The 9,605-nt window shown below is 40.5% G+C and overlaps 1 protein-coding gene across 1 annotated transcript; it reads right to left on the bottom strand.

The window, feature by feature from the left end:
- Positions 1-3,859: 3,859 nt before the first annotated feature.
- On the bottom strand, positions 3,860-9,075 carry LOC113651761. Its single transcript, XM_047808402.1, has 6 exons — positions 8,736-9,075; positions 8,330-8,450; positions 8,039-8,143; positions 7,223-7,409; positions 6,858-7,110; positions 3,860-6,409 (listed from the first exon to the last, which is right to left on the bottom strand). The coding sequence occupies exons 2-6, from the start codon at positions 8,419-8,421 to the stop codon at positions 6,405-6,407; spliced, it is 642 nt and encodes a 213-aa protein (XP_047664358.1). The 5' UTR covers positions 8,422-8,450; positions 8,736-9,075; the 3' UTR covers positions 3,860-6,404.
- Positions 9,076-9,605: the final 530 nt, after the last annotated feature.

Here is a 9,605-nt window from a genome sequence, read left to right as displayed (position 1 = left end):
TTGCTAACTAGCACTTAACTATAAATATCTGATTGAATGTGATGTGTATGCAAGAAAGCTGTACATAGTTATCATTGTGATGAGTGGGGTGCAACTAAGGTCCACTGAAGTAAAGCTTGGTGGCTCCCATGGCTCTTAGCGCCACCCAACTTGTCGATTTTTTTTAAAGCTCTACAAACTTAAGATAAAAAATGTAGTTTGTTTTTCAAATGTTCTGTGGCAAAAAGTTTACTCAAATGTTTTGAGTATTTTTAACTTATGAAGTTTAAAGTGAAACAATGGGTTAGTAAGCCTAAGTTGGTTGATTTATGCATAGTTCATATTTGTTAATGGGCCTAAAGTTATTTTGGAGGCTGCTATTGTTAACAGCTATATTATTTTTTTCATTATGTATAGATAAAATATATAAAGTTGTTCATAGCTTTAAATTAAATAAAATTTTCTTTCTTAAATATCTTTCCTGCTACTTTAAAGAAACACAATCATGAAAACATGATTTGTATTTTTTTCCAAGTAGCTTTTAAAAAATAAAAAATATTTTATGAACAATTATTTTAGATTTGATTTATAAATACTCCATTTAAGTTAACGACAGATATTCATTATCATTATGATGAAAATATGACCGCAACTTACTCACATTGTTATAAAGATATGTAGTGATCTTCACACAGGTACCAATTGGGTGGTATACACAAGACAGTAGAGGCATGGTGGGTTTGGTCCCTCTTCATCTCAGGTGTGTGTGTGTGTGTGTGTGTGTGTGTGTGTGTGTGTGTGTGTGTGTCAGATGACCTCTCTGTCCTCAGGGCACCAGCTAAGGAATATCACCTTAACAATAACAAATGATCCAAATGGATCATACAATAAGAAAAAATATGTGCATTGGAGGAAGGAAATCAGATGGTTTATCTAAAGTGTTTTGATATTTGGTTTGTGATTACTAACAACTGTGTGTTTTATGTAGGCCTATCTCATCACACTACAGACTGCAGTGATGACCTCCTAAACATCTGTATTCTTTAAGCACCTAATGTAACCTTACTCTGAGAGCTAATCTTACTTACTATAGTTAACCTGTCTCTGTAATATTACTCCTCTCTGTTATTAGTGATAACTAACCCTTAAACATGTCCGAATTTGGAAGGGAAAACCAACTTACCTGAGACGATGAGCGGTGTTGTAATGTAACGGAGTAAAAACACTTCGTTACTGTACTTAAGTAGAAATGTCATGTATCTGTACTTTACTTCACTATTAAAATTTATGTCAACTTTCACTTTTACTCCACTACATTTCCTAGATAAAATGTATACTTTTACTCCGTTATATTTCCACTAAGCATCTTCGTTACTACAAAATAGAATCAGAAGAAATGTGTGTGTCTGCAATAAGAGAGGTTTGGTGAATCACTGCTCCTAGATTGCATTGCACGCTGTACGGAGAAGCACAGGTACGCGCAGCGTGCACGCGCAGTCAGAGCTGGAGGCGTTAATGTATAACGTTAATCGGAAAGCTGCAAATACGGCAACCAAAAGCAGTGAAATTTCACTATTCTTATTACCAGAGTTGTAGCACAAACAAAATATTAATGCAAACAATCCATACAATACTAAATAAAAATAACATTTATTGATTTCGCCTTTGTGAATATTAGTTAATTAATGACTGCATTCATTGGACACACTGTTTGTAGAAAATACACACACACACATGAACTGATTTGATTCAAGACTGGCATCATTGCATCATGCATAAAATTTTGGTGTCCACTTTTGCCATTTAATAATACCATAACTTTTGGGTTACTATGTAGTCATATAATATATAATATAAAACTCTTCTTGTTTTAAATTCTCACTGAGAATTTAAAACTCTTCTTGTTTTAAATTCTCACTGAGGGCTAAAACTCCTAAAAATGAAACCCTAGAACCGTCCCTGATCTTATACCTACCGAAAATCACTGAAATTTTACTTTTACTTCAAATACTTAAGTACATTGAATATCAGAAAATGACTTTTGATACTTAAGTACAGTAAATATCAGATACTTTAAGACTTTTACTTGAGTAGTATTTTAAAAGGTGACTTTCACTTCTACCAAAGTCTTTGTCTAGTATGATACTTGTACTTTTACTCAAGTATTGCTTTCTAATACTTTATACAACACTGACGATGAGTGAGCGCTTGGCTACTGATCCGCCATTTCGCCAGTGGTATAAAAGAGGGCGGGGCGCATGCGCATTTCGTGGAATCGATTCATCTTCCCTCGGATAGTAATGCCTGTGAACGTGATGACGTATTTTTGACAGTTATTTTGCAGACCTATTTCGTGTGTGAAAAAGAGGTGTTGTGAAAACAAGCGTTGTGTGTGTAAACTGTCATAGTCGTACATTTTGGAGTTGTTTTTGAACAAACACACAAAATCGTAAACTGTCGTGGCCGTAAATTTTGGGATCCAACTCCGCAAAATTCAAATTTACACACAAATGCTTTGAATTACGTACGATTATTATTGACAGTGTTTTTATTCCATACATCTGTAGGTCAAAGGAATTTATGGTCATCTTAGCCTGCGCCTTAGAATGAAAGTAAAAGGAGCATTGGTAAAAAAAAAAAAAAAAAAGGACCAATTAAAATGCCCTCTCCTGGGTGCTGGGGTCGCCTTTTTTTGGTCAAGCAAGATGTCTGGTAGTTGTCTTAGCCTTCTTATCTGATATCACTGGATGTTTGTTTGTGTTAGTCCATTGGCATCCAATCAAATTGTAGCAAACCATTCTCCACTATAGGACCCATCTCATAAACTGGGCCCCCTGGTAACTCATCTTGTCTGTTGGTGCACTACATGCATATGTTCATATTTCAGCAAAGCATGCTGATTTGCATCTAAAAACATCAGTGACACATTGGCCAAAAATGCCATTCACCTGATTAATCACATGAAATTGATAGAAATTGAACATCTAAAGTAAATAATAGCACATTAAAGACTTGTAGTATGTTCTTTAGGGTCAACTAAATATTTAGCAACTTGTTTTGGAGTGGTGTGTGCCTCTTTTCAAAAGTTATTGAACTGGATGCTCTGCCACTGGAGAACCCCATAGAATAGAGTGATGATGGAAATGGAACATCTAGAGTAAATAATAGCACATTAAAGACTTGTAGTATGTTCTTTAGGGTCAAATAAATATTTAGCAACTTGTTTTGGAGTGGTGTGTGCCTCTTTTCAAAAGTTATTGAACATACCCTAAAGGGTTAAAATATTTATTTGGCCCTAAAGAACATACTACAAGTCTTTAATGTGCTATTATTTACTCTAGATGTTCCATTTCCATCATCACTCTATTCTATGGGGTTCTCCAGTGGCAGAGCATCCAGTTCAATAACTTTTGAAAGTTTTGACCACAGGCACAGTTCTCGTTAAGGCCAGACGTTTCAGGCCATGTAAAATATTGGAGAGGCAAAGGATGGTGAGAACGGTCAAAAACAGCCCTCACACCACCTCCAAAGACCTACAACATCGACTTGCTGCAGATGGTGTCACTGTGCATCGTTCAACAATCGTGAACCTGTACCGGAGAGTGACGGGTTGGCTTTAAAATCACTAAATACAGAAAAAAAAAAATGAAATAACGAAAATCTTGTAATTACTTTACACACCAGGATAAGATAGGATGGGGAATGGCAGGAATATATGGGTGTAAATCCTGAAATAAATATATAATTAATGTATTTTATATTAATTTCATTTCCTAGTTCCTAGCTATGAACATAATCAATCCCATCGATGTGTTTGAATGAAATGATAAAAAAAATCTAAATAAAAAATGCACACAAAAACAAGACGTTCCAAGCTGAGGCGAATCACAACGTCTTTATAACGTACAAACACACATTTGTCATTATTTAATAAAACAAGCCTCTGTTTAGTGTCCTTTGTAGATGTCTGTCTACATTATGGATAAATTATTTGGCCAAAGAGGCAAAAAGGTGCAACTGTCAATAATGTGGAGTCGTGTACATCTCCTCAGTGATTCAGAGTCGTGTACATCTCCTCAGTGATTCAGAGTCGTGTACATCTCCTCAGTGATTCAGAGTCGTGTACATCTCCTCAGTGATTCAGAGTCGTGTACATCTCCTCAGTGATTCAGAGTCGTGTACATCTCCTCAGTGATTCAGAGTCGTGTACATCTCCTCAGTGATTCAGAGTCGTGTACATCTCCTCAGTGATTCAGAGTCGTGTACATCTCCTCAGTGATTCAGAGAGGACGCTGTAGTGAGACTGACACTCTGTTTTTAAGTAGTAAACGATTCGGGAGCCAACACACAGAAAATTCTCATATTTTTACCTGCTTCAGAAAGCACATTTCCCTTCATGGGAGAAAATTCCCTTCTTGTGAATTTTACACATAACATGTTGGATTAACTTTAGCACCTTGTTTAACTTGGACAAGAGAAGACTTGTCGTTGTTACGGCAACGCTCTAAACTTAACGCTTCCCCTCACATTCAAATAAATGGGAACTTTGAACCACTTTGGATTAATTTCAAAATGTAATCAGTTCACCGGCTGGTTACGAAGAAGGATGTTATGTAAATCCTGCAGAAATTCTAGTTCTTTCATTCAACTCCCCAATTTAAATATCTATATAAGGAGCAATAACTAGCTATATTTTTTCATACTACGTGCAGTTTCAACATGGTCTCGTCCACGGTCTCTGCTGATAGCCGGCGCTCGGGTGCATGCTGCTTTTTCACTAAATGAAAACATGATGAGGTTGAAGTCTTGTGAAAGCCTTTAGCAGCTTAAGCAACTCTCTGCCTTACAGAAGGAAGTCACTATAAAATTTCCTGTAAACACTCCACACACTAAAACGTGTACTGTTAGAATAAACTCTTTTCCTCAGGTGCTTCTATCGAAGAGTTCTTCATTTTGTTCTTGTCTCATTGCACATGCTTGCTCTCTTCCAGCTCGGAAAGACACTGTTCCAAATTGCTACACCGCTCGGGTACGGTGTTCTCCTTTATCTTCTTCCTCGCATGCTTGAGCACACCCTCCACACCCTGTGGTTTCGGGTGACGCTGAGGCAGCAGGCGGCCACACAGCTGCATCTCCGTCTCTTCGGCCACCAGTCCTAACAGGAACTGCAGGAAGAGGTCCATGTGTGCGTCCTGCCTGGCGAGCACCGCGTCAATGACGGGTCTGTAAAGCTCACTGACAGGTCGCTCCGTCCGCGTTCTTCCTCTCGGCTCAAAAACGTTTTCTCCCGTCACCCGAAACGTTACGTAGGTGTACAATGCAGCCATAAATTTCTGAATGCTGTGGTGGACAAACCCAAAGCTCCTCCTATTTTCTCTGGTGGATTCGCCTGTTTCGAATGAGATCCCGCCTTGATGAGTGACATCGTCGATGTCCAGTTGCAAACGAGACACGCTGTCTTCATGAAAGATGTTCTTGTTTTCACACAGCATCTGCAGTGCCAGCTCACCCATTTTCATCAAGAAGTGTTTATCTGCCTCTGTCCAGCGTGAAGCCTCGATCCCCGTACCGAGGTAGCGCTCGATTTTCCGGTTCGTCAGCACGATCACGTACTGCGCGTAGAAAGTGGTGAGCTTTGGCATTTGCTCGTTGATCCCTCGGTTCTGTAAATACTGCTCAAAAACGACCGACCCAATCCAGGAGAATAGAGGAAAATAGCAAGCGTCGTACAGACCTGGAAAACCTCTGACTTGGTGAAGTACTCGTCCCTCTGTGCATTGCCGAATCCTTTCAGGTCTGTAACCCTGCTAATGCAATTCTGGGGGATTTTCTGACATGTGGAACGATGGGCTGTGATCCAAATGCACGCGTGAGACAACAAGTCTCCTTTGTTCAAACTTGTGAGAAGGGCGTCCACAGGAGCCAGAGTCGTGATCTCGGTGATGCTTGGATTGTTCTGAAAATCGAGACGTTGCTTGCAGAGCTCCAGCGCGTCGATGACGAACAGCACAGGGCAGTCTTCACGTGCCAGGAATTCCGCTTTCTTTGTTTCAGGATAAAACGCGGCAAGAAACTCCAGGAAAGTCTGATCCGAGTTTCTGACCAGGTGAGGGTCACGACCCGGAAGAGCAAAAACAAACTGGAACTCCTGACATGCCTGCTCCTCCGTCCAGTCCATGAGGAACATCTGCATTGCCACTGAAAGGCCGATGCCCGGGACACCTGTTGTCACGACGACACGGACATGACCTTCGCTCGCGAGCGGAGAGAAGAGGTCGCAGGTGCGGATTGACGTTCCATCGTTTTGTGGAGTTTCCAGCACAAGGGACGACTCGACATAGACGTGCCTGATGTAGCGCTGTTGCCCCGGGCGACAGATTCCTTCGTAAAGACTGTAATAACGACGCTTGTGACTGGCTCTCAGTTCAAACTGCACCCAAGAGGGGGGAGAGGGAGAGGGGGAGGCAGAGAGGGAGAGGCAGAGAGAGGGAGAGAGGCAGAGAGAGAGCGAGAGAGGCAGAGAGGGGGAGAGGGAGAGGGGGAGGCAGAGAGAGAAACAAAGAGAAAGAGGGAGAGGCAGAGAGAGAGGCACAGAGATCGAGCGAGAGAGAGGGGGAGAGGGAGAGGCAGAGAGAGAAAGAAAGAAAGAGAGAGAGGCAGAGAGAGAGGCAAAGAGAGAGAGAGAGAGAGAGGGAGAGGCAGAGAGAGAGTGAGGGAGAGGGGAGAGGCGAGAGAGAGAGAGAGAGAGGCAAAGAGAGAGAGAGAGAGAGAGAGAGAGAGAGAGAGGGAGAGGCAGAGAGAGAGAGAGGGAGAGATGAGTATCATATGTTATGGCAGCTATAAACAGTCTTCCTCATTTCTCCTGAGCCCTACTGTACCTCTTCTGCACACACTCTCCAGACTGGCAGCAAGGTCTCGCTTGTTGATGTCGTACAGTGTGCGTATGGTGTTGTGTAACGTCTCTCCTCTGCTCCATTTCTCCAGCATTCGGTCCACCACGTCCAGGACGTCGATCTCACCCTCCTGCTCCAGCTGCCGGAACTCCAGCTGCCCGTCACACTGAGAGCACAGAGTGCGCACGAAACACTGCAGCTCCACGATGTTAAGAATCCTAAGTGTGTTCAACATGGCCTACACACACACACACACACACACAGGTCAGGGACTCATCTGGTTGTTGCTCTGAATTATCTTCATTATATCCAGGTGACAGTTTAAGCATTAATTTTGGCCCCACACACACCGTGAATATATAGGGCAGGGCAAGTTCATCTGTCGAATCTGCTGTAGAAGAGGGAGAGTGTGTGGGTTCAGGAACACTTGGTTCAGTCTGAATATTCAGCGTCTCTCTGCCTTGGGCTTCACTCGGAAACACATAACTCTCATTATCTTCTACCTCCATATTAATTTCTTCTGGGTACGGCTGCCTCCTGAAACACACACACACACACTGCTGCCCATTTTGCATAGTCGGTGGAGTAACAAAGGAGAGATGGAAGAAATAAAGGAAGGAAACATGTATGTGGGTAAGAAAGTAGTGAGGAAGTAAAGAAAATAGGAAGTTAGTAATGACAGACGATAAGGAAGGGATTTGGAAAGTAGGATGGAGGGAAAAGGGAAAAGACAGCAGAAATAAATAAGTAAATAAGAATGTATGTAAGAATAGGAAATAAGGAAAGAAGTGTGAAAAAATATCATTTAGAAAGGGGGAAAAGGTTTAAATACAGAAAAGGAAGTAAGTAAATATGTATTAAGTAGGTACAGATGTAATGAAGGAAAGATGTGAGAAGGGATTATTAATTATTATTATTAGTCACATATTGTTCACCTACAAACCATATCATGCTATATGTGCAATAAAATGTAGAGGGTGTGTGGGTATGAGTGTGAAAGTGTGTGTGTGAGCGTGTGTGTGAGCGTGTGTGTGAGTGAGTGAGTGTGTGAGTGAACGTGTGTGTGAGTGAGTGTGTGTGTGTGCGAGCAAGTGTGTGTGTGTGTGCGTGTGTACGTGTATGAGCATGTGTGCGAGTGTGTGTGCGCGTGTGTGCATTGAAGCTACCTTTGAGCAGTAAAGTATACCCCCTCATTATGGACACTGGTTTGTCGGTCTTGTGTGACTGAGGTGACGCCTGTTTCTGGCGAGTCTGGGCGTTGAATCTTGATCCTGACACACACACACACACACACACACACACACACACAGTATAATATAGAATATAATAAGACAATTTATACATTTCCAAGTTATCCATATACAATACACTCAAAATACAATTTTCTGAAGCAACAAAAATGATAGAAATAACAGCAAATGAATGACAGGTTTGTGTGAGAGATTGTGTTGATTTACCTGGTGGGTAAATTGACTTTAATAACAGGCTGATGAGCAACATCTTCAACGACGTCTTCATCATCATAATCTTCTGGATTGTCACTACACATGGAGCCGTGGAGGACGCTCCATCATAGTCCTAAATAAAACACACACACACGAAGGAATTAAACACAATGGTGAATTAATGTTACAGGAAAGTAATTAGTAAGAAAGTTATCTATTATTTAGAATGACATGATGTCATTAAGTGCCTTCTAGACACTTGTACGACTTTCCCCTGAACAACACTCTGTTATTGTGTTTGTCACACTTACTGCAGCTTCGTAAACAACAACGTAAACACAAAACGTCACTAATAATATACACGTCTAACTGTTGGTGTGAGTAAAATAAATGATGTGTTTAAGTTTCCACACGTTACCTTTCCACCTCCGAGTCGCTCATGGTGTTTAATCCTCAGTGTAAAACAGCTTAGAAAACCGTGTCCCTCATTTTGGGAAAGTAAACAACACCTTTCTCTTCCCTACACAACAAAACTCCTGTTAGCAAAACAGGCTAAAAGTCATATCACGATTAAATGACCTCATTCCCGCGACCATATTTTACACAATATTCGTGTTTAGAAGATAAATACACAACATATGTAAATAAATGTAAAAGAATAAACGCAAATTAAACCAGTCCGAGCGGTTAAAAACTAGCTTAGCGAGCCTTCTCCCGTCGCAGTTGGATGGCGTCAAGTTCGCGTCATTACTGCGGACGTCACAGAAGATCGTTATCATTATCAAACTTAATATTTGACATGGCATTTACACTATAAGCCTATAAGCATAATTTTTCACCTAGGAGATATTATATATGGAACAATAAAGACATCCTATACAAAAAGAAATCTCTTTTTTCACTAGCAATCACTAGCAAGAGAATTTTTGAATAAATTTAAAATAGCAGTTAGACCTAAAGAATTTGCTGTTGTAATGGATGAGATTCCCCCAAAAGTATTGATCCTTCTGAGGAACGCATTACAGGAGGAAGATCTAAAATTTGACAGATATTAAGAGTAAAATATTTATTGGTAATACAAATATTTTACAAAATAGATCAGGGATATGTCAAACTCAAATTCACAGTGGGCCAAAATATGAAACTGAGATAAAGTCACGGGCCAAACTGAATATTTATTGAAAAATTAACTACAACTGATCTGTAACGTTCAACCTTTTTCATATGGAAACAAACTTTAGTTTTGCTTAAACACAGGATTTGGAACAACCAGAGCTTGATATTACAA

This window comes from Tachysurus fulvidraco, chromosome 25 (genome assembly GCF_022655615.1).
Source record: "Tachysurus fulvidraco isolate hzauxx_2018 chromosome 25, HZAU_PFXX_2.0, whole genome shotgun sequence".
In the NCBI taxonomy this organism is placed as follows: Eukaryota; Metazoa; Chordata; class Actinopteri; order Siluriformes; family Bagridae; genus Tachysurus; species Tachysurus fulvidraco.
Note: the sequence above shows the minus strand (reverse complement) of the source record. Positions and strands in the feature narration are given on the sequence as shown.